At 44.2% G+C, this 24,201-nt stretch overlaps 2 protein-coding genes across 3 annotated transcripts in view; both read left to right on the top strand.

Moving 5' to 3' along the window:
* The first annotated feature begins 58 nt into the window (after window positions 1-58).
* On the top strand, window positions 59-22,811 carry CYP4V2 (cytochrome P450 family 4 subfamily V member 2). Of its 2 annotated transcripts, none has more exons than XM_080399856.1 (11): window positions 59-3,226; window positions 7,611-7,723; window positions 8,586-8,671; window positions 9,695-9,885; window positions 10,300-10,369; window positions 13,762-13,888; window positions 15,742-15,933; window positions 17,274-17,376; window positions 17,728-17,862; window positions 18,034-18,213; window positions 19,818-22,811. In XM_080399856.1, the coding sequence occupies exons 2-11, from the start codon at window positions 7,694-7,696 to the stop codon at window positions 19,991-19,993; spliced, it is 1,290 nt and encodes a 429-aa protein (XP_080255982.1). In that variant the 5' UTR covers window positions 59-3,226; window positions 7,611-7,693; the 3' UTR covers window positions 19,994-22,811. The 2 variants fall into 2 exon arrangements, with proteins under 2 accessions (XP_080255982.1, XP_080255981.1); XM_080399855.1 differs by lacking the exon at window positions 59-3,226 and adding an exon at window positions 3,264-4,681.
* LOC308068705 (coagulation factor XI-like) overlaps window positions 20,886-24,201 on the top strand; it is a 31,797-nt gene continuing 28,481 nt past the window's right edge. Inside the window, exon 1 of the mRNA XM_080399780.1 lies at window positions 20,886-21,008. Coding sequence (XP_080255906.1) covers window positions 21,000-21,008 — 9 coding nt within the window. The 5' untranslated portion in view covers window positions 20,886-20,999. The remainder of the gene's footprint in view (window positions 21,009-24,201) is intronic.

Raw genomic sequence — 24,201 nt, 5'->3', positions numbered from 1 at the left:
CTGGTGATACTGTGGTATAGTATCTGAGAAAGCAGAATGCTTTTGCTTTGGCGTTGCAGGTCAGTTTGAGGCAGTTTCTTCAGAAATCTCAGGTCAGAGATGACAGAAGGTTCGAAACTGACATTTAAGTCTTTTTCAGCAGTGTTTCTAAAATATACTTTTGCTCTCCTGAGTGCTCCCTCCTGTACTGTATAGACATTGACAAGAATGCAGCGAAACAATGGTAAAATGTGTCCCTTACCATCCTGTGGCACTACATTGCAACACTGATCTTATGTTGTGGACCAGATGAAAAGATGAATATGTGACACTTTGGTTCTATAATGGCAGAAGTGGGAACCACACAGTTCCATCTTCTGACACTTTGTGAAAGAGAGAAGACTGCTGACCTCTGTGATGTCGTGAAGCTCAGTCACTGAATTTCTGAATGGAGAGAGGAGCAGAGCAGCCAGCATCTGCTTCTGCAGCTTAAAGGGAAAGGAAAAATTGCTAATTACTAGAACAGCAATGGAACACTCTCAGGTGGCAGAAGAGAGAGAATAGGGATGTTTGCTGGCTGTCAGAAGTTTTTTAACACTTTTTTCCCTTTTGGTCAGTTTTTAGAAACCTGTCAGAATCACGGGTCATCACTTACATCCTGATAATCATAGTCATAGAATACCAGGTTGGAAGGGACCTCATGTTTCAGTTTACCCCTGTGATATCACAACTTTCTGACTGGGTGTGGAGCTCCTCCTGTTTGTTTGCTAGGCTGCGTGCATTGGTATACGCACACTTGAAGTGGTGGTCTTCTGGTTCTCATCTTGGGAGGCAGCCAAGAAATGTTGGTGCTGCTCTCGTTGGCCTGGCTTAATCAGCGTGTGTACGGGTAGAGTTTTTCACTCTTGATTCATGTTTTTCTCATGGCTGTGGGACTAATAAGTCTCATGTTCCGTACCAACTGCACATCCAAGTATTTACAAAGCCTACTTGTGTGCCAGAATGGTGTTGAAATTAATATCTTGGTAAATCGGGACCTCTAGGGCTATTATACAACAGAAGCTGCTATGAACTGGGTCCTGTACTTTACTTGGACATAATCCTGAAGCCTGGAAGAAGGTTCACAGAGAACACGAGGTGTTCGGTATGTTTTCCATTACTTTTTTATCAAGGTTGAAGAAGTGAAGGTAGGAATGTGTCTTGTGGCCATTCTGGAGCTTTAAATAGCTAGAAGTGGTTGAGATGGGTGCTGGAAGGTCTGCAAGCAAGAGAAATTGAGAAGGCTTCCCAAATAAAAGGGCAGGGGGTTTCCTTTGTTGTTTTTGGTTTGGTTTTTTGTTTGTTTGTTTTTTTTTAATCTGTGTAGCAGTTTATAGAAAATCACTTATTTGCTGTTGTTTAGACCCTTCTCCTCTCTTTTTGTTTTCTCCTAAGGAGAATATCAAATGGCACAAATATATCCTTGTTGCAACTTACGCCCTGCATAGAGACCCCAAGATCTTCCCCAGCCCAGAGGAGTTCAGGCCAGAGAGATTTTTCAATGAAAATTGTAAGGGAAGGCGCCTGTATGCATTCCAGATAATTAGCATTGTTGAATGTGCATGTGGCCGTCGCTTCATAGCTGATGTTTCTGGTTTTGCAGTGGTTTCACGGTAATGTTTTCAGGTGAGTGTTGGCAGTGGGGTGCCGCTAGGGTGGCCTCTGTGAGAAAAGGCCAGAAAAGAGAACACAGCTGGTTCCTGCTGGCTCGTTAAGGGACCCAAGTTGGTGGCACCTCTGTGAAAATGTATTTAAGAGAGGGTACAAAAAGTCCTGGATGGACAGAGGAGGAAGGGGGAAAAAGAGAGCGAAACAGCACTGCAAACACCAAGGTCAGTGGAGGAGGAGGAGTTCCTCCAGGCACCAGAGCAGAGATTCCCCAGCATGCTGCTAAATGCTTTCTTCGAACTTTCCAGACTTTAGTGAGGAGGCAGCCCTTAGGATCTAGCTGAAGCACAGAACAGTGGCCAGGATCTCCACCTGTGGCCTTGAGGTCAGTTGTGGCCATCCAACGTGGGAGTGTGCTTTTTCCTTGACACATAGATGAATAAACATAGATGTGGTGCTTTGGTAGCCACTCAGCGTTAACATCTGTTATTTATGACAACATCACTGGTACATTACCAGAATTGCTTTACGAGGTAGGCTGTGTTCTGGGGGACGGGTAATGGCCTGCTTTGCTGCAAGCATGGAAGATTTTGGTTTCTTAAAGTTTTTTTCCTAAGGAAAAAACCTTCCTAATTGCAAATTAACTGTAGTGATTGCAAAGTTAGCAACCAGTTAGTCTTGTTTACTGTGGATGCTCTGTGTTTTGCAAGGGATGGCAAAAATGTCAGGTATGTCTTGGCTGGGGCAAAGGACTAATGTGAAGAGCACACCAGAGTTTTTCAGAATGTGTTGCGTACTTCTCTTTTGTCCCTCTGTTGTATCGGATCTATTTTAGTCTTGCTTGGCTTTGGGTTTTTGGTTTTCGTGCCGGTAACAATGATTTTATTGATTTCCTTATAAAAAAATCCAGACCTGCATTCTAGGGACCAGCAGAAGCCAGCGTTGCCATTGTGCCTGTGGGCTGACAGAGCTGCCTGATAGGGTGCGTGCCTTTGGTCAGCGGGGGCAGGTAGGCTGTCACTTAGGGGAGAGGCTGAGTAAAGGCAGATTTGTGCTGTTACATGCATTTATGACAGCAAAGAGCCACTGACCAGTGGAGTGCCTGCTGAAAGCCAGCACTGAGCCCATAGCTGGCTGGGTGAAAAAGGAATGCTAATCACACTCTGATAGGAAACTCCTCTTTTACAGAACATTCTTCAAGGTTTGTAACAATGGTAAGGCTCGTTGACATCATTAAGCTTCAGAGGCGCCAGATCTCTCCTTTCTTGGGTATATCTTTTATGTCTCATTCCAGTGTAACCGCTGCCTTTTGTTAGCAGCAATCACCACTGCCAGCTCCTGGCAGGATTTTGCAATGTTTGTTCTGCTGTGTTCCCTACTGCTTTCCCTGTGGCTTTTCACCCTGTCCTTACTGTTTTGCTGTCTTTCAGTTTTTTCCTACAGAAGGAGTTATCAGCAGTTAGAAACACAGATTTTGGCTTGGAATCACAGTTAACCACTTCATTTAATTATTTGCTTCATGAAGGCAACAACCTGCAAGGTTTTTTGTAAAGAAGAGAATATAATTACCCAGCTGATCTTCAAGTTACAAAGACAGAAGGTGAGCCTCTTAATCCTGCTTCCTTCCTGGGTTGTCACCTGAGCAAAAGAGGGGACTGATGGCTATGTAGCTTGCCTTATGTCTTTGCAAGGCAGGGTATGTATGTGCTACTTCATGTCACAAACCATTACAAATAACAGCAAGAGTAGCAAAGTTCATTTCCAGCTGTTTACTGTGCAGAAAAATGCAACAGTCAGCGTTTATGATAAAGCATTTGCAGGGAGAATGCAGGAGTAGAGTGCCAAAATTTAATCCCCTCTGCTGCCAAAGGTCGTCAGCCCTTCCTTAGCTTCTAATGTTCTGAGCTTTCTCTGTTTGTGTTTCTTATCTTAGATGCTTTGTTTGTGCTGTTTGTTGGTTTACTAAAAATGCCAGTGCAGCAGGTTGGGTACAAAACAGACGAGAACCATGACTGTGGCTGTAAGAAAATTGTGTGGTATATTCAGGGGATGAGGTTTTGCAGATTGGGTGTGAGCCGTGCTGTCTTTTCACCAAACTTCTGTTTGACCACAAGGTTTCTGAGCATTGAAGGCTTTGAGTAGCAGGGCTGAGCCCCTTGGTTGCTCAGGGTGTATGGTGGTATGGCACCACTTCTGCCCAGGCGCTTTGCAAGTTGTGACATGGGTGCTGGTGCTGCCAGTTGTGTTACTGGCACCATTTAGTCTGTGACTGGGCGTCCAACAGTGAGATCAGTAAAGGCCGTTTGAGCTGTGAAGTGTCAGTGTGCTTTGCAGTGCTGCTTTTGATCGTGGGTCTGGATGGGCTCTGGTTTGTGTAAACCCTTGAAGCCATCAGCCCAAGCTGGGCACCTGAAAACAGTTAGAGAAAGATGGTGTTGAGAAAACCCATCCTTCTCAAATCAGCAAAAAGGTGTTTTTTCTCTTGACAGTGGTTTGTATCTTTTCTTTTGAGGTATTGCATGGGCCTGCAAAGAACTTCTTCGCTCTGTTTGAGTCGGAGGAGCCAAGTGAGGGCAGGGAAATGGCACCCTTCCATGTGGCTGTTCTGCTGTCACAAAGTGCTTGCAGGCAGCCTCTCCGCATGTGTGTATGTTATATCTCTTGTTTATTTTCCTAGCAGGAAGCTGTGTCTTGGGGACCATGTGACAGCTCCACCTCCCACACTTGTGACCCAGGTCCTGGCATACTTGGCTCACTGCAGCGCGGCAGCAGCGGGGACAGGCAGTGCGGGTTCCTCAGTAGGGATCAAGGCTCTAGGCAGGAGTTTGAGAGGTGGCCATGGAGGTCATGCAGTGGCAGGGAGCCACAGGGGGACCCCAGCTGCTGCACTTGGGGGCTGGGGTCATTGCTCTGCTGTTGGCGGTTGTGGCCGTGTGCTCCCTGCCCTCCCTGATGGATTACTGGAGGCAATGGTGGGTGATGAAGCCAATCCCAGGTATCAGCCCCTGCTATCCAGTGCTGGGAAATGCTCTACAGTTGGAGCGGGGGGCAGAAGGTAAGGGCAGCTTATGCCATAGCTCAGCTGTGAGGCCCTGCATTGCATGGGGCTTTGCTGGAGGAGCCAGTGCTGGTAGTGTGCTTGGGTGGTTGAGCTGTGGCTGGCTGGGGACAGGTCGTGGGGTGTGCCATCACCTTTAGGTCTCTCTGAGGCTCTGGGCAACCTGCTGAGGGGGAACTGTGGGCAACCTGCCGAGGGGGAACTGTGTGAGAAGTGGGCAGTGGAAGGGAGAGGGAACTGCATAAATGTGGGGTTATCAAAGATAGCTAGACAGTGGCTGATCTGACAGTGGCTTCCAGATGCTGTTCCCAGTTGGTGAGGTGGAGCGTGAATGTGGTTTTGCGACTAAGAGGTGTGCTGCGTGCTCTGGCAGCAAGTGCTCTTTTACAGCGCAGAGCACTGTGTCCCCATGGCTGTTAGCTGTGATCCAAACAAAGCTTTTAGTTTGCAAAGGAAAAATACTTCCTTAAACAATTATCTTTCCCCAAGTCAGCATGTGCAAGGGACTTTTGGGGTGCTGAGATGCTGGGTCATTTTCAGAATTAGCTGTGCCTTAGATAGATTTATGCATTAGATGCAAAAGAACTTGCTGAGTATTTGCAGTACATCCCTCAAAAGCAAACCTTTCTGTTCTCACATGGGTCAATGGTACTTTCTTTTTTTTTTTTTTTTTTTGCCAGGTGCTTGAGAAAGCACTAATTTGCTACACATTCCCTTTCCATTTGGTACTTGGTTTTGCACAGGAGCATGTTTTTTGAGGAGTCTATCATGTGAAAGTGGCTCTGGCTGTGCTGTCAGTGGACCCTTCTGGGTGTGTTTGTGATGCCTGTGTACACCAGTCTGCTTTGTGCCAATGCATCCCTGGCTGTGCTGCCAGAAGAGAGGGCACCTGGGTCATGGGAGTGTGGTGATGCCAAGGGTGACTACAGCATGGGTGCACACATTACCGAGTGCTGACACAGCTGAGGCATGATCCCTCTGTTTGCAAGGGTACATGTTCTCATCTTTCCTCTGGGTGCACCCCCATACCTAAATACAGGTGTGAGAGATCTTTCTTTGGTGGAAGTGAGGATGAGCAGCTTTCCCTGGAGTTGACTTTGGGGAAGCAGTAGCAGGATCATAGTCAGAATGTGTATACAAGCCTGACTGAGAGACAGATCTTTTTTTTTTTTTTCTTCTTTTTACATCTAATTAAAAAAAAAAACAACAACAAACTAAGAAAGAACATTGCTTCTCTCTCCAGAAAGCAGTTTGATTAAGACTTTTATGTTCTATGGAATCTTTAATCTCTTTTGTTAGCAGGAGTCACATAGCTTCCATGCTTTACTTAAGTCCTTGACCATCCATCTTTGTTTATTTGTTCTTGTTTATTTATGTAAAAATGAGTGAAGTCTGTGGTTTATAAGCTTTTTCATTAAAATGTGACAATTAAAAAGAATTACAGTTTTTAGAAAAAAGGATAAGGTTTTATAGCAGAAGGAAAATTACTTTATCTGCTGGTGATTTTATTTGTTCGTATTAGTAGACAAATGCTGGAAAATTGTGATATTTTGATCATGGTGATGTTAGGAAAAAGGATGTAAAACATGGCAAAGTAATCTGACATTCTTAAGCCTTCTGGATGAGATGTCACTAGAACTTTGCCTAGGACTAGGGAATGCTATATTTGGTATCTATTAGGAAACTAGTTTTTTTTTTCTTTTATTTTTTTCCTTTGATTTGGAGACCTTTGAATTTTCAGCTCTGTGGAGGCCTTGGAGGGAGTCATTATTGTTTAATCTGGTTTGTGAAAGGGCAAAGGCATGTTTATTTCTTGAATATCCTGATAGCAGCCACCTCCTCTAGAACTGCAGAATGAACTTGATTGCCCTCTGTGATGAGGTCACTGGATCTGTGAGCAAGGGAAGAGCAGCAGATGGTGTTTAATCTGAATCAGTGAGATTTTCGATACCATCTCCCGTACTTTCTGTATAGCTGAATTGGTGAGATGTGGACTGGAGAAGTGGATAATAATGTTGGTGGAGAATTGGCTGGATTGCTGAGCTCACTGGTGTGAAGTCCAACTGGCAGCCAGACAGTAGTGGTGTCTCTCAGGTGGTCTGTGGCATAACGATCCTGAGTCTTTGTGCCCTTGAATTACCAAATCCACAGTGGCCCTGTAAGTGGCCACTAACCCTTCAGTAAGGTTTCTAAAAGGACAAGAATGGAGTTTAATCCTGGAGCAGCCAGCTGTCAAAAGCCCCCTGCTAGAACTGCAAACCATCACTGATGGTTGAGGCTGTGAGTGGGAGGATTGAAACATGTTGGAATAAGAAGTGATTTGACAAACAATAATGGTGGTGTAAGGGCTCCAAAGATTTTCTTCAGGAATCCAGCTATCAGAAGCTAGACTTTTGAAGTGATACTGGTTCCTGTGCAGTGCTTTGCCATTACTGTGTGTGATCTCACTTGTTTCTGCATCACAAATGTAGTACTTGTCAACGAGGTCGCAGGAAAAGGCTTGATGCTGTACTTGGAAAGTAAAGGAGCATCTTGATACAGCATTTTGGATAGTGTCAGGTAAGCCAAAATGTACGCGTAGCCTTGATGAAGTTTGATTTAGTTCTAATAGTTACAAAGAGCATTGCAATATGGAAGGGCCATGCTGCAGTGCTTTGAGACTGCTTAAATCAAACTGCCTTCTCCGCAGCTAGGAGGGGTTTCTCTAGTAGAGTGCCGTCAAGAGTGCAGCCGTGAATAAATCCCTCTGCAGTACACCTAATAGCTAGGTGCAAAATATGCTGCTTGGTCATAGTAGCAAAATAGAACTACAATGAAAACATAATTACAAGGTATAGGGTGAAAAAGAGGTCATTATAGAAGTCTTGCTTATTCAACAACCCCCCCTTTTTTTAAAAAAAAAATCTAATCTGTCTTTTCATTTCAGGTTTTTTTAAACAACTACAAGTTTATACTGAAGAGTTCAGGAGCTGGCCATTGTTCAAACTTTGGATAGGACCATTGCCTGTCATGGTTTTGTATCATCCTGAATGTGTGGAGGTGAGTATGCTTGCCTCCTGTCTGTTCTACTGTCATGCAAAGTAGTGTCCAACCTATTTGTTTCTATTCTCTCAATATAATTTTTGCTAAAAAGGGCTTGCACTGATTTAATTAAGATTGTCCTCTGATCCAGTGCTAAAAAAAGGTGAAAGCAGAAGAATATTAAAAGCCTAGTCTTGGAAAAAAAATAAATACTGAAGATGGCCAGCAAATGAAAGCACTAACTCTATATGTTTTTTATGTAGTATCTCCTTTCGTTTTGTTTTCACGTGTGTTATAGCTTCTGCTCCAGAGAGCAGAATGGACAAACAGATAGCAGGGAAGATGGGACCACTGAAACAGGGATAGAACATTATGAGATGCAGGTTGCAATGCTTATGTCTGTTTGACCGACTTCTACATTAGGACTTGGTGGGTCTGTGTTGATGCTATGAAATGGAGTTGTTAGTTTTGCTACTGACAATGGTTGTCCTTGAACTGGGAAGATAGACCTATTTCTTTATTGGAGGGGTTATTGAAGAGGTGGAACTTCTTGTGAGTTTGGTTAAGGCTGGAAGCCGTTGGGTTTTCTCTGAGCTCTGCCTGTGACTTTATAACACAAATTTTTCTTTTTCAGGAAGGTAAGGGGTGTAGGACTGGGAGTTTTTCAGTATTATTTCTCAGGAATATTTACTGAAAGACTTGAGGGTGTGACCTTAATGTTCCCCCAGTGTACCAGCTTGTATTGAAGTATTGTGCATTTTACTGAGGCTGAGGGCACTTTGGTGGGGGAACTGAGGTTAAGTAAAGTAATTCCAGCTGAATAAATCTCTCTCCGTCTAACAAGTGATGGGTTATTTCTCTCCTTTCATTTTTCTGACAGGTTATTCTGAGCAGTTCGAAACATATAGAAAAATCATACCTGTACAAATTCTTGCACCCATGGCTGGGCACTGGACTTCTGACAAGGTATAGTGAAGTTGCAGGTGCATTGCTGTCTTTTTGAAATTTGCAGAGTATATGATAGGAAGACGGCTCGGTGGCAGGAATGCTGTGTGTATCTTTGGACAGAAATGTAGGTGATACCTGTAGAAGTCTTTTATCCTGAATTTCGTTCGTGGCCCTTAGGAAGGTAGTATAGCAAAGTGCAGAGAGTTGAGGTCCATGGGTATCAGACGTGGTGTATCCTCACTGTTCGTTTTCTTCCTTACTGGTTGTGCCTGCAGTAGACCTTTAGAGGTGTTTTGACTTCCTTGTACTTGCAAAAAACTTAATGGAGGAGAATGTTCCAGTCTCTGCTGGTTAAGGGCAGTAGTGGTAGATGCTAAACAGATAATCTGGCCTGAGGAGTGCCCCAGTAGCAGGTTAACAGGAGAAGTGGTGGGATGGTTTACCCTGTAGCACAGTTGCCAGCTGGGTGCCTGTGGGGCACGTGATTCAGAAAAAGCGAACAAGAACCCCCAGGAAGCTGGTGTCACCCACTGAGGCTCCATGCTTTTTTACTGACATGTGGGAGGTGGTTGCCTGTCTCCAGGCAACTGCAAATGAGGCAGTCGTTTGCGCAGTGTCCGTGGACCCTTGTTCTCTGCAGTCCTCATTTCCTAGTCAGCAGATGAAGGCAGGCACGGGTGGTGATTCACAGAGACAATGTGGTGAGTTGAGGCCTTGATGCTGAGTAGCTGGTTTGTCCTATTGATGACTTCTGCTCAATCCCTCTGAGCCTGTGCACTGAACTGTGTTGCCTGAAGGCTTGTTGGCATCTCCTTTTGTTGAGAGAGTTACAGAAATGGTAGATGGTGCTTCACATCTTGCTGGAGCAAGAAACAACCCATTTTGCTTCTTCCGATTAGTGCAATGGACAGGTTGAAGAGTCATCTACAATGTGTCCATCTTTCCAGCTTGCAGTTTTTACTGTGTACTTTCTGTGATGGTAAGAGGTTTATTTTTGACTTTGGAGTTTTTAACCCTTCCTTCTCCTTGTTAATTTTGCAGCACTGGAGACAAGTGGCGGTCACGGAGGAAGATGATAACTCCTACGTTTCACTTCTCAATCTTAACTGACTTTCTAGATGTTATGAATGAACAAGGAGGTATTTTATTGGAGAAACTTGAGAAGCACGTTGACAAAGAACCGTTTGATGTCTTTCTGGACATCACTCTCTGTGCCCTAGATATCATCTGTGGTAAGTCCTCTTCAGTTATTGTACTGTGCATGATGTGGATGTTCATGAGTACAGCTGTGATATGTTGTGTGAGGAGACAGTTGAAGAGGAATGTCCCTTCATATTAGTGAATGCATTTCCATCCTTCCAAGGCCATCCTTTCTCCTAGGGTGTCTTGTGTGCATCTGAGCAGGTGAGTGTGTGGGACGGGCAGGGTGAAGGTGTAGCAGTCTAAGTGAGGTTGTGTTGAGGAGCAGGGTTCCTGGGCATGGAACTGTAAAGTGAGCTCATCACCTGGAAAGGGATGTGTGTACACACCTCTCAAAGGGATGGTGTGGTGACAGTCAGAAGCTGGGAGCAGTAGTAACTGATTGTGTAGAGGGCCTCTGCATTTCACTTTGCACTTGTAAACTGTTGATGTTTTCCTCTTCCTAGAAACAGCAATGGGCAAGAATATAGGTGCTCAGGAGAATAAGGATTCAGAGTATGTTCGTGCTATCTACAGGTAAAGGAACTTTTTCCTTGGCTACTTTGTAGTTGTGCTGGAGTTGATGCTGCTGGTGTCAGGAAGGAGTTCATCTGCTGTGAGCCATGAGGGAGGGCTGGAGGCAGAAACCCAAGAAGGCAGGAAAGACTCCTGCAGATATTGATGTATTTTCTGGTATGAGTACATGCAATAGGGGGCTGAGGCTTTGTGGAGGTGTCAGCTGCCATTCAGTTAATCCATTGGTACAGGAGGTTAAAAAAAAAAGAGAGCTGCAACATTTCATATCAACATGACTGGCAGAATTGGGAAGGTGCTGGTTTAAACAACGTGTTAAAGCAGAGGCACTGCTGCTTTGCAATTCACAGCAGTATTTACACCATTCAAATTGTCTGTGACTGTCCAGTGGATTAGGAAAAGCATGGTGTATATTCCTACCACACTGGTGTGTCAGCCTACATGAAGTGTGGCTGCCTGTGGCATTAATGCGGCAGAGGAGACACTGTTGTAGAAGGTCTAGGAGGTTTCTGGAGTGTGTGGAAGATAACTTCCTGACATAGTGAGTGAGCCAAGTAGAGAAGGTGCCCCACTGGACCTGTTTTTTTGTGAACAGAACAAGGACTTGTGGGTGATGTGATGCCTGGAGGCCATCTTGGGCATAGTGACTCTGAGATGACAGACTGTTTGAATCTTGGAGAAATAAGGAAGGGCTCAGCAGAACTGCCATCTTGGACTTCTGGAGGACCAGTTTTGGCCTGTTCAGGAGCCTGGTGGACAGAGTCCCTGGGCAGGCAGTCCTGAAGGGCCAAGGGTCCAGGCAGGCTGGGCATCCTTCAAGAAGGAAATCTTGAAGTTTACTGGTGCAGGAGCAGGCTGTCCCCATGTGCTGAGAGACGAGCCAGCAGGGAAGACAACCAGCCTGGCTGAACAGAATGCTTAGGCTGGGACTCAGGGGAAAAAGGAGAGTTTGCCACCCTTGGAACAAGGATCAGGCAGCTCAGGAGGACTACAAGGATTTCATGAGGTTATGCAGGGAGAAAATAAGAAGGGACAAAGCCCCACTAGAACTTAATCTGTCTACTGCTGTAAAAGGCAAGAAAAGATGTTTCTGTAAATACAATGGCAATAAAAGGAAGGCTAAGGGTAGTCTCCATCCTTTATTGGATGCAGGGGGAAACACAGTGACAAAGGATGAGGAAAAGGCTGAGGTACTTAATAACTTACCAGTAGTCCTAGATAACCAGAGAGGTCCCAGGTGACTGGAGGTCAGCAAATGTGACACCCACCTACAAGAAGGGCCAGAAGGAGGATCCAGGGACCTACAGGCCTGCCAGCCTGACCTCAATCCTGGGGAAGGTTAAGGAGCAGATCACCCTGAGTGCCATCATGTGACACGTGCAGGACAACCAAGTCTCAGACCCAGCCAGCAGGGGTTCATGAAAGGAGGTCCTGCTTCATGGACCTGATCTCCTTCTGTGATGAGGTAACCCACTTAGTGGAAGAGGGAAAAGCTGTGGATGTATACCTGAACTTTAGTAAAGCCTTTGACACCATCTCCCACAGCATTCCCTTGGAGAAGTGGGCTGCTCGCGGCCTGTAGGTGTGCGCTCCGGGCTGGGTAAAAGGCTGGCTGGCTGGCCGAGCCCAAAGGGGGGTGGGGAATGGAGCCACATCCAGCTGGCGGCCGGGCACACGTGGTGTTCCCCAGGGCTCAGCGCTGGGGCCGGTCCCGGTTCGTGTCTCTGTCTGTGATCTGGGCGAGGGGATCGAGTGCCCCCTCAGCGAGTCTGCAGCCAACACCCGGCTGGGCAGGGGTGCTGATCTGCTGGAGGGCAGGAGGCTCCGCAGAGGGGTCTGGGCAGGCTGGATCCGTGGGCCCAGGCCACTTGTATGAGGTTCCACAGGGCCGAGTGCCGGGTCCTGCCCTGGGGTCACACCGGCCCCACGCAGCGCTCCAGGCTGGGGCAGAGCGGCTGGGAAGTGCCTGGGGGGAAAGGGCCTGGGGGTGCTGGTGGGCAGCCGGCTGGGCAGGAGCCAGCACCGTGCCCAGGTGGCCAGGAGGGCCAGCAGCATCCCGGCTTGTGTCAGCAACAGCGTGGCCAGCGGGACCAGGGCAGTGACCGTCCCCCTGCACTGGGCACTGGTGAGGCCGCCCCTGGAATCCTGTGTTCAGGTTTGGGCCCCTCGCTGCAGAAGGGACACTGAGGGGCTGGAGCGTGTCCAGAGACGGGCAGCGGGGCTGGGGAAGGGGCTGGGGCACAAGTGTTGTGAGGGGCGGCTGAGGGAGCCGGGGTGTTCAGCCTGGAGAAAAGGAGACTTAGAGGTGACCATCTCACTCTCTGCAGCTACCTGAAAGGAGGTTGTACCTGAAAGTGAGGTGGATGTTGGTCTGTTCTCCCAAGTTACAAACACTAGGACAAGAGGAAACGGCCTCAAGCTATGCCAGGGCAGGTTTAGGTTGGATATTAGGAAAAATGTCTTCACTGAAAGGGTTGTGAAGCATTGAAAGAGGCTGCCCAGGGAGGCAGTGGAGTCCCCGTTGGATCACCACCCTGGAGGTATTTAAAAGACTTGTAGATGCGGTGCTTAGGGACATGGTTTAGTGACGGACTTGGCAGTGCTGAGTTAGCGGTTGGGCTCAATGATCTTGGAGGTCTTTTCCAACCTAAACGATTCTATGATATCACCTGTAGCCTTTGATGAGGCTTATTGAGACAGCTGGTTACATAATAGGGGCGGAATTAGAGGGTTTGATTGTCATCTGTTCCTTGGCCTTTCCCAAATTGTACCATAGGTGGGCCCGAAGTTGGCATAAATGTAATAATTACTCCTCCAAGTCTTTCTGCAGCCAAAAGTATGTGCAAGAGCTGAATAGAAATGACAATCAGCCCTTTAAAGTGTTCTCCAGTTGTGTTTGAGCATACAAGAAGTCTCATATTCTTTATTTTAAATACTTTTAGTGGGCTGTCTTGTATGTATGGTGTCTGGACAGTCAAGTAGGAATATAATGCTTTAAGATGGTTGTTTCAGATCTCAAGGCACATATTTTGGAACCCTGGCATGAGTAGTCTTTTCAGGATGTGGACTAGGACTGGACAGGGTGCCTTAATATGTCTGTTTCAAGAGGATTCCAACTAAATGGGAATATGCATTTCTTCTCAGGGATCCAATGCTTAAAGATATAAATCATGGTGATGCTGGGACAGGGGACAAATTTTGAGATGGTTTAAAATCAGGTAACAAAGGAATTGCCTTCTCTTCAGATGAATGGCTTTAAACCCACACAGTATGTTAAGTTCTGCTTCACTGGGGGAGATAGAGCTCTTTTTTTTTTTTGTTTTTGTTCTTAAAAGTGTGCTGTAAATTTGTTTTTTGTCAAGAAATGTTACATAATTTAATTGTTGTGCCCCTAGGATGAGTGATCTAATCCAACAGCGACAGAAGAGCCCTTGGCTTTGGCCCAATCTTGTATATATGCTGTTCAAGGAAGGAAGAGAGCATGAGAGGAACCTGAAGATCCTTCACAATTTTACAGATACAGTATAGATTCTTTTTTGTAAACTATTTTTTAAATGGTACATTTTAGTTGTTGGAGTGGTCTTGCACTCAGTGGACAGCTTCCAAATGGGAGTAATGTTCAGCCTCCATGATATGCTTATATTAAGAGGAGAAGTATCTTTCTCTTGGGATGCTGAGGCATTCCCTGAAAAGAAGACAACAGCTGATTTCCCTGTCAGGAACTGTGTCGCATTTAAGCAAGGGTATATACTACTCCATGGGAGTAACAAGATGTACAGAACCTTGACAACCAAAACAAACAAGCGGAACTCATTGAACTCTTGTTCTGCCCCAGCTGTTCCACATCTGAATCACCTGCAACAACTCACAGCCAAGTTTGTAGCAGTAAGCGTAGGGCTCTGCTTGGTAATGCCACTAGGTCCAGCCCTCAGAAATTGAAGCCTGTATTAGTTTTCCCCTATCCAGAGCAGAACTGCTGAGATGAGCAAACACGTGCAGGTCTCCACGTCAGCAGTAAAACACTTTAACACAGAAACCATTAAGCATACGTCACTGATTTGGCATAAAACACAGTGTTCTCTCACCATGATATACTGTGCAAGTAACACCTCTTTTTCTCACCAAATAGTTCCCACGCTATTCTTGCGAATGTTTGCCCTCCCAAAGCTACTGTTAGGGTGTTAGCAGAAAGGCTGCTTTCCCTGAGATACACACGTACGTACCCCATGATGTCATTGTATCAATGCCCATGACAAAGGAAATAACCTCTGAACTTCCACTACATCTAATAAGCCACATTGACTCTGCATTGTTTTTAAGTGTTTCATGTTTTGCTTCCATTTATTGGGAATTGCAGCAGTGAGGCATGAAAGAGGCTCTTAAAGGGACCTGTGGTAGCATTTGCTCTCTTCCCATGCTGGGCTGGTGCACTGGTTGCAAGAGCCCAAATCTTAGAATATGAAAAAGGAATGGTAAATAATAATATCACCTAGTGTAGGTGCTGGCAAAGCACTGAGACAAAAGGTGGCTCAGTATGTGTCTTCAGATGTGTATGTTCAGCGAGGGAAACAGCGTGTGTGTATATAACTGTTTCCCCACCCTCACCCCCCCATTCAGTGCTTCCTCTGAACAGACTGACATACTTTACAACCTTTATTTTTAATTATTTTGTTCTTGTTGCGAGCAATACCAGTTTATCGAAGGGTTCTGTTTTGCTATTATGACAATGGTGGTGACAAGAAGAAATCTGTCTGACGCTGGGGCTGTGCTTTGACCAAGAAAAATGAAGTTCAGCCATTGCTCTTCTGCTGAAGGAAATCCTCAGACTAGGAACCTTAATGTATTGGTTCCAGCCATGTTATGTGTAGTCCTGATGCAGGATTGTGGGGTGCCCTGGCTTCTCTTCGGTCTCCTGTGTTCCCCAGAGGTTGGAGATGGAATTCTTTCCTTCATTAGTGGATAGGGTAGAAAAGACCATCTTGTTGATCAGCCTGTTTAATTGTGATTTTTTATTTTATTTATTTACTGTCACTGTTGTTGATGTTCACAATGGGCTTGTTTCAGATATTCTGGAAGTCTTTACACTTCTTGATGATCAACAAGTTTTTTGCATAGTTTGGCTGTCTATTTTCTTGATCACACAAAGGCTATTCAAGGTGCATTCTGTTGCTTGGAACAAGCGGGGCTGGCCATATTTTATCTACTAACACAAAAAGTCAGTTAAAGTTCATGAGCTAATGCTGACAGCTAGGCTGCTAGCACATGTAGACTGTTATGGATGGATGTTGTTTTAACAAGTTGGGCCAAACCTGTGTGATGTAGACTGTACACATGTGCTGTGTGCATCATATCTGATGCAGTGGTTCTAATCTCAGGTCATTGCAGAAAAAGTTGCAGAACTTGAAAACTCCAAGCAAATGAAACGTGATACTGAAAGCAACTGTGAAGAAAGTGGCTCCAAAAAAAGAAAAGCTTTCCTGGACATGCTGCTGAGTGCAACAGATGATGGAGGGAACAAACTGAGCTACAGGGACATTCGTGAGGAAGTGGATACTTTCATGTTTGAGGTACTGAAGGAACCCATTGGTTGGTTGTTTTTTTGTTTGGGGTGGGGTTTTTGGGATTTTTTTTTTCTCCCAGAACCTGAGATTCACAGTTTGTGGGTAGTGACTCTTCCCGTTCTTTATTCAGGAGGTTGCTTTTAGTATAAAGTTATTTTAGCCCTGGAAACCTAAAAGGAAATCTCTGTAGGATAGAAACTACTGAAGGATAGAAACAGTTGATCCAGAATTGTGTATTGCCCAGTATTTTGCCAGGGCACACATGTGGCAGGCCCTGCCTGTGTAAGCAGGCTTTATTCGTGAAAGCAGGTGAGTAATAAGAGCTTAACGGCTGATGTGGGCCACGGGCTCTCAGCTCCTGTTGCAAACCTCATTAATGCTAGAGACAGCTCTAAATAATTTCAGTGTTTTGTCTTACGCTTTGTCAGCTGTACTCAGATTTTGTCGGTTGCCACGATGGCTGTAACCTCCTGGTTCTGTTGTCAGCTGCGCGTTGGTGTACTGTCTTCTCATGTCTGGCTCCCTGTCTAATGAAGGATCTAAACAAGACTCACGAGTTTTCCACACACCTCCATTAGGTGGACCTGAGTTGTTACAGGTTACAACTGCTGTTGTAACCTAGGGAAACTGTTTTCCCACCTTACCTTTCCTGTATTACTCCATAGTTGGATTTTGAAGAGGTCCAGCATCTTGAACTTCACAAGAAGTGCCCCTTCTTAGTGTCAAAACCCTTGCTGGTCAACTTTTCCCCTTGCTGTTCCTCTTTTTTTGGTTTGTTTTGTTCCCTTTCCATTTCCCTTTCCTTTTCTTTTTTTTTATGTGGTGCTGAAAACTGTAGTAGCTGATCCCCTTCTCATAGGAAACCAAGAAGTATTCCATTCCCTCCTATGGCTACTGTACTGTGTCTCATTAGACTATTTTTTCGATAGTTTTGTAAAGGTTACAGATTGTGTCCATTGTATCTTTCCTGTTGTAGTTGGCCTTCCAGATGTTTCATTGTTGACTGGACAGTAACCAAAAAGATGAATATACATCTCTTTCATTGTGTAGATACTGATAGTTCATGCAGCTTTTGGAGGGCAGAGGAGGGGGATGTTTACTTGGGTTATTTCAACACTTTTCCCTTTTGCTCAGTGTTTAGTCATCTGACAGAATCATGGGTCGTTTTACATCCTGATAATCAGTGCATTGGATAGAGTTCTTCACTCATTATTTTTGTTTTTCTCATGGTCATGAGACCAATAATTCTCACTTTCCATACTACCTGCACACCTGAATATTTACGAAGTCTGCTTGTGCACAGGAGTAGTGTTGAAGTGAATGTCTTTGTAAATCTGGACCTCTAGGGCCATGATACAACAGCAGCTGCTCTGAACTGGGCCCTGTACTTACTTGGACATAATCCTGAAGCCCAGAAGAAGGTTCACAGAGAACTGGATGAGGTGTTTGGTATGTTTCCATTCTCCTGTTCATTGAGGTGGTTGTGGCAGTTGTGTTTGTGAGTTGATATGTGGTACAATATAAGCCCAGATGTAGAAGAGGAGGTTGGAGCAAGCCTTATGGCCCTTCTGGAGCTTTCAGTGGCTAGAGGTGATGGGAATGGGTGCTGGAAGGTCTGTAGGGAGAGTACAGCCCTACTTATGTCTCTGGGGAAAGGCATGCATGTTCAATGTATGTGTGGCATCTTCTCCTGTATTGTCTTGGAGTGTGATGAGAGTCCGGGAGGCAGCTGGGATGAATTTGTTTAACCAAAAATGGGGAGTTCTAGTCTTGCTCATCCCCCTGTTTGTTCTTGGACAGGGGACACGGAGCGTCCTGTTACAATGGACGATTTGAAGAAGCTTCGATACCTTGAGTGTGTTGTGAAAGAAGCCCTTCGGCTCTTCCCTTCAGTTCCACTGTTTGCTCGTGCCTTGAGAGAGGATTGCTGCATTGGTAAGTAGTGTCTTGCATTTGCCACTTCCTATACTGCTAGCATCTCCTCAGTAGAGGTATTCCCCAAGTAAAGGAAAGCATTGTTTTATTTTTTACTGAACCGTTATGTACAGAAAGTCACTTACTTGCTGTTGTTTTGACCCCTGTTCTCCCTTTCCCTTTTCTCTTTAGGAGGATATCAGGTACCAAAAGGCACAAATGTTCTTGTTATAACTTACGCCCTGCATAGAGACCCTGAGATCTTCCCTGACCCAGAGGAGTTCAGGCCTGAGCGATTCTTCCCTGAAAACTGCAAGGGAAGGCACCCGTACGTTTATGTGCCTTTCTCAGCTGGTCCCAGGAACTGCATCGGTAGGTAGCTGCAGAGGAAGCCCTTGTAATGTGGCAGCGCTGCTTTTGCTGTGGTAACTGGGGCAGCAGTGAGTGTATCAGAAATTTAAGGCTTCTTGTGCCTGCTGGTTGTGTCCTGTCCTCCCCCCCAGTGCACCCCCAAATTCTGGGCAGTCTCCTCTCCCCTGCCAGCCTGGTGCTTGAGCTGCCATATGTTGCTTCTTTCCAAGGGTTTCCTTTCTTCCCAGGGGCCAAGGTCTATCATGCTGGAGTTTCCTCCTCACTACCTGTGCAGCCTGGCAGCATGTTAATGGGCTCCTGCGTTAGTACAGGATTGCTTCCACATTTCTGATGCTCCGTGTCAGCAAGACAGAGCAAGAGAAGGCAAATGTCCTGCATCCTGCACTTGTTTTGCTCTGGAGACATCTCATCTGTCTATTTCATGATCTCAGCTGGGTGTCCCTAACATGCAGTCCACAACTGATGTATTCTTTCTCTCTTTCTGACACTGCTGTTGCTCTGGTGTTTTCACAGTCATCCCAGAACTTTTTAGCTCTTCAGATGCCACTTGGCATTTATATGCGCTCAAAGTAGAGTCGTGTTGTTTATATTGTAGAACATATGAAAAGACTGTTCCCTGCACTAACCATAAGTGCAGACAGGGAACACACAGCTATTGTCCTGCCATTTACAAGAACAGGCAATACAGCTACTTCTGGGTTTTTGGTTTTGTTTGTGTTCTTTTTTGGGAAGTGAGGTTTGTATGGTTTTAAATTGTCTCATTGGGAATAAGTGCCCTTCCCATAAGAACAGCAGACTAGGTCTTCCCATGTTCCAAAGAGGAATCTAATTTAATATTACACATCTAGCTAGTTCCTGGGTTTGTTAATAACATTGCAGAAGTACATCACTGTGTACATGTATACAGACATCCATCTGTGCATATTATACAGAGGGGAGCACATAAAAAGTTTTGAGCACTGGCCTTTGTGTCCTGTTCCCATTTTCAGTTTAGTTCCAGTGAACTGCCTGGATTGTGACACTTGGTTTGGTTTCCCTCATATTTCTCTGTTTTCCCCTTTCCTCCTCCACCTTCCTCTGAAATGTAAATCAGACTTTGCCCTCTGTGCTGCTAAATCATCAGTGTGATGCTTAGTGTTCATTGAATGAAGGTCTGTCTGTCGTTCTGCATCTCCTTTGCTCCTCTCTGCATACACGAAACAGTGGGATTTGTCAGTCCCCACAGTCCTTGTGCTGTGTCCTCTCCTGCTCTGGTCTGCCATCCGTTCCCTGCTGCCTAGTGCATCCAAGAGACATGACAAGGCTGTGTTTTGTATTATTTCCATGTAAAGTGTTGATTGTTTCCTCTTTGCTGTTGGAGTTCTGTGTGCTATGGGTAGAAGGACGTGCTGTGGATTGTCCCAGGAAGGCCAGAGTTGTCATGCAGAAAAAAGTACCGGTTTCAGTAATATTCCTATGACCTTGATTTTGACCTAAAGCCAGTTCTGTTCTCAGGGCAGATGCACTGTCCTTGCTGTCCTGCGGTCCTAGGGATATTGCTGTGAGCATGCAACTGTTAATGCAACCTGACAGTAGCGGGTTTTTTTCTGCTCTGTAACTTGTAGGTCAGCGCTTCGCACAAATGGAGGAGAAAACTCTTCTAGCCCTCATCCTGTGGCGCTTTTGGGTGGACTCGTGTCAAAAGCCAGAAGAGCTTGGTATAACTGGAGATCTGATTCTTCGTCCAAGTAATGGCATCTGGATTAAGCTGAAGAGGAGGCCACATGCTGGATCAGAATGAAAGGAAATTCAAGAAGTTATTTTTTCAAAATGTTCCAAGCTATTTAGGCTGTGATATGTTTTAAAATCAGATATTTTTATGACAGGCCAGCAATTTGTTTAGACTAGTAATTACTGATTGTTTCGTTAAAGAAGATGTTTTAATAGCCCTACATTGCTCGTCTTTTCTAGTACATCTGAAGTTCATGTTCATCTTTGAAGTGAAAATCTTTAAACATCAAATCATGCCTTAACTACTCGGATGAAATTATTCTAACAGTGCAAAAAACCTTAACTTATGACTGTAACAACAGTAATGCCTGTGATGAAGGGATCTGGTTATATTCCATAGAACTTGCAGGGTATCACAAATCTTTGTATAGCTTTCAGGTTTGTTTGGTTCTGAAAGGTAAAAGTGATCAATTCTATCAATTCTTCCACTTGGCACAATTTTTTTTCTGTCTTGGTGATGACTGCAACTATGGGGACAAAGCAAAAAATCTCTGATAATTTAACTCCTCCTTTCTAAGCATTTTCAGTAGTTCTTAAGTAGTGAGAACTCTGAATTATTTTTTAGCTAGGTGTACCATAAACATTAGTCTGTATAATCATACCGTGAACTAGATAGTGTGCAAATTACCCATAGGATTTCATAATGACAGAAGCACTGTGTTATTACACATTTTGAGAATAAACTTCTACTGTGCCTCAATATGGAATGCAATTACATCTGTAAAGGTTACATGCCTGGGTGCAGGTAAGTTACCGATGGATAATTATTTCTTATCATCCATTCCTCTAGGTGATCAATTGACCAGATTTTACTGTGTTAGTCCAAGCTGAAACAATGAGCGCATCTGCTTTTTCCTTCTAGGGTCCTGAAGGTAACACAGAGAATTTCTTGCTAATTGATGTTAAAGATGAATTACAGTGATGGGATGAAGCACCTCTGAAAGTTTCTGGCTGGTTGTACGTTCAGGACAGGTCAAAATCTACAACAGGCCACACAGCAGAAGAGCAGACTCTCCATGTCTTTTGTAAGCGCTGAAGAAAAAGCTGGTACTAGGCCAAGCTGAGGTCCTCTAGCCTGGTCTGCCCTTTACTTCTGCCCTATGCATTGGCACTTCTTTTGGCAGCACACACCTGCTTGGCGCTGCACAAAGAAAGGTCCATGTCGATAACCATGCCTCTGGCTTTATCTGCTGATGCAGCAGTTGCTCTTGCCACCATGGTTGTTGGTGGTGGGGTTTAGGTGTGCCATCACCTTTAGGTTGTTTTGGGGCTGTGGGCAACCTGCAGAGGGGAACTGGATGAGAAGATGGAGGTCAGAGCTGACACAGCTGATACAGGCTGGTCTACTACTGATTCATGTGTTACAGAATACCAAAGGAGTAATCTGTCTTTACTGGTTTTGTTGACCTTTACAGGTTCCTTTGTCTGCTTTTGTGTCTTTTTAACAGCACTTAGTGGTTTTACCTGGGCTATTGCTGTGCTTTGTAGAACATCAGAATAGAGAGAAACAATTCCTTTTTTCCAAGTAAATGAGAGCTCTCCTTGAACCTGCCAAATTATTTTTATTCTGATAAACCTGGGGTTTACCATTTTCTAAAGAATTTATAAAAAGGAAGGATTTCCCCACTTTGTTTACTTGAATGAAATCACAGACCTTGACAATAAGTTTATTGTAATTGCTACTTTTCTTTTGTCATTAAGAAAACAAGTCATGTAACTGATAATATCAGTACATTTTTCAGCCTTCATTTCAAGAACAGTTTTCGTTGCTAGATAATAACAAGAATTTAAGTTCACAGGGCTGGCTGTGAAAATTGTTTTCTTTATAATAAGATAACTTTCCAGCCAACCTTCTTACATAAATACACTTGAAACAGTGACACATGTTTTTCAAAGAGACTCTAAGTTAAGGAATTATTTAACACTTCTGGGTACTTGTTAATGCGAGCTTTGCTGGTATACAAAATTTACATCCAGAATACATTTTCTTAGGACATTTGGTACCTTAGTTGAAACCTGGAGAGTTACCTCGTGTTTTGTTAAACTACGTCCTAAATTGAGGACTTTCAGGACAAGTGAATAGTAATATTAATAGATCCCACAGTAGAAAAATGATTTTGTGGGAACAGTTTTTAAAACTGCCCAAAGCAGAACAGTTCTCTCTATAAGATCATTTTTGTGACATCTGTCTACAATGACCAATATATTTGCTTGTGCTTTGTTGTTGTACCACACACTTCTCATATAACAGGATGTCAAGTAAATTGTAATTTCTTTATAATCTCTGATGGGAACAAGAAACATAATTGAATCAAAAACTAGATAAAACTGTGATGGGAAACTTCTTATTAAAAGTGCATGGACTCAAATGCTGGCCCACAGTTACCAAAGGGGAAAATCCCTATTTAATGATGCACGTAGTATCTTTGCCAAGATTAACACTGATGTAATCCTGTGGTCTTTGTGTTCAGAGCTGTTCTGAAAAGGCAGTGACCTCTTGTCTTTTGTTATGAAAACTGGTTCTGAAGCCATCTGAGGCTGCTAAGGAAATAAATACTGAGAAAATCAATACTGAAAGAAAGCTTTCTGCTTGCAGTGTATGTGTTAGAAAACTTTCATTTTGTAGAGTGTGTACTTATATTAACCTGAGTCATACAGTATGTAGTTGTTGGTTGTAGTCAGAAACAACCCTTTGGGTTTAGGTGGTTGGTTTTTTTTGTTTTGTTTTGTTTTTTTTAAACCCTGTAGGACTTAGGAATGCAGTGCAGCTTTGCCAGGTTTCCTGATAAAATAATGGGACAATAAACCATTGTGTAATAGAAACTGCATATGCATAGTAGCTGCTTGTGCTTTTGTCCCGATGGCTAGCTATCTGCTGATGGTATGAAGGTAGCAGTATGAACTCTACACCTAAATATTACTCCTGAGTAATATTATATAGGGTAATCTCAGTCATGCTAATCACAAGGTGATGCTGGCTGGGTTTCTGAAGTATGACTGCTTTGCTGTAAGCAGTTGATAGTCTTCTCTCATAAAGATCCCTTTTTTTATGGTGACAGAAAAGACACAGCTTTCTACTACTACTACAGAAATAGAGTGTGTGAGTGTTTCTGGATCATGGTTTACAGCTTTTACGAAGAAAACTGACAACAAACCCTCTGTGTGACCTCGTAGGTGGTGCTGCTTGAAAGTACCTCCAGGGCTGCTTCAGAGGAACTGGAGGTTTCCAGCCATCTTGACACGAACTGCTTCTTGGGCTCTGAAAGCTGCACATTTGGGGCATGTGCAGGAGGTGGGCTAGTGGTGCTTACGAGGCATCTGCCTGCCCTCCTGAATTTAATCCTCATGCTGCAAAAGGCAAACCGTCATGTGTAGATCTTAGTACAGTGCTGCATGCAGATCCTCTTGCCATGTGTGATCTAACATACCATCTTGCTGATACTCCTCTTCCAGTAGTTAAAGGACTCGAAGAGCCTTTGGAGAATGCTACCCCACTTTCCTTTCTAAAAGCAGTGTCGGTGCCACCCCGTGGCAAACCTCACAGTGTAGTACTACTTCAGTTCATAGTCAGGTCATATTTAGAAAATTATCTTTATAGTTTGCATGGATTAAAAACTAAATTAACTCACTTTACTTTCTAAAAAAAAAATAAAAAAAAATTCTGAGATTCTTCTGAAAATGGGAGTTTTCTGCTAAGTATAACTTCCTCTTTTGCTCAGCAAATGGGCTTTTCTGATCAGTGCCTGGAGTGTAGCTTCTGGAAATGGGAAGTGTTCATTGCAAATGCAAATTATTTTGAGCCAAGAGAGGCAACCAGTTAGAAAAACACCTGTACTTCCAAACCTCCAGACTGACTGCAGACTAGTAGTTCGGGGACACATATAACTTGCTCAAGTTACTGTTTGATAATTGACAGGGCCTGGTGAAGACACTGGAACCCTTCATTATGTTGAAACTTGCTGTCTTCTCTAATGTCTAACAATAACCAGCATCAGGTGTTTTAGCTGCAAGAAGGAAGGGGTTGGGCAGTTAACCCATTCTCCATTTATAAGAAAAATCTGTAAGACAGTAATCAAAGAAGACCTCTTACAAAATAAATGCTGTAGTGGTTTGTGGTTTGTTTTTTTTTTTTAATATTTGCAACTGTCTTCTATTTTTATTATGGTCCTGAATTTGGTCTGTGTTGGTTGGCAGTTATATCTGGGCTGTATTTCTAGG

The sequence above is a fragment of the Falco punctatus genome (genome assembly GCF_963210335.1).
Source record: "Falco punctatus genome assembly, chromosome: 1".
Taxonomy (NCBI): Eukaryota; Metazoa; Chordata; class Aves; order Falconiformes; family Falconidae; genus Falco; species Falco punctatus.
The sequence above is the reverse complement of the archived record's forward strand: the minus strand, read 5'-3'. Positions and strand labels throughout refer to the sequence as shown.

What these genes read in the sequence shown, in the direction of transcription:
- CYP4V2 (XM_080399855.1), top strand. Translation starts at nt 4,465, where the DNA reads ATGGAGGTCATGCAGTGGCAGGGAGCCACAGGGGGACCCCAGCTGCTG. An exon ending in TGGATACTTTCATGTTTGAG is followed by an intron (nt 15,934 to 17,273) that starts GTACTGAAGGAA and finishes CTGGACCTCTAG; the next exon opens with GGCCATGATACAACAGCAGC. An exon ending in GAGAGAGGATTGCTGCATTG is followed by an intron (nt 17,863 to 18,033) that starts GTAAGTAGTGTC and finishes TTTTCTCTTTAG; the next exon opens with GAGGATATCAGGTACCAAAA.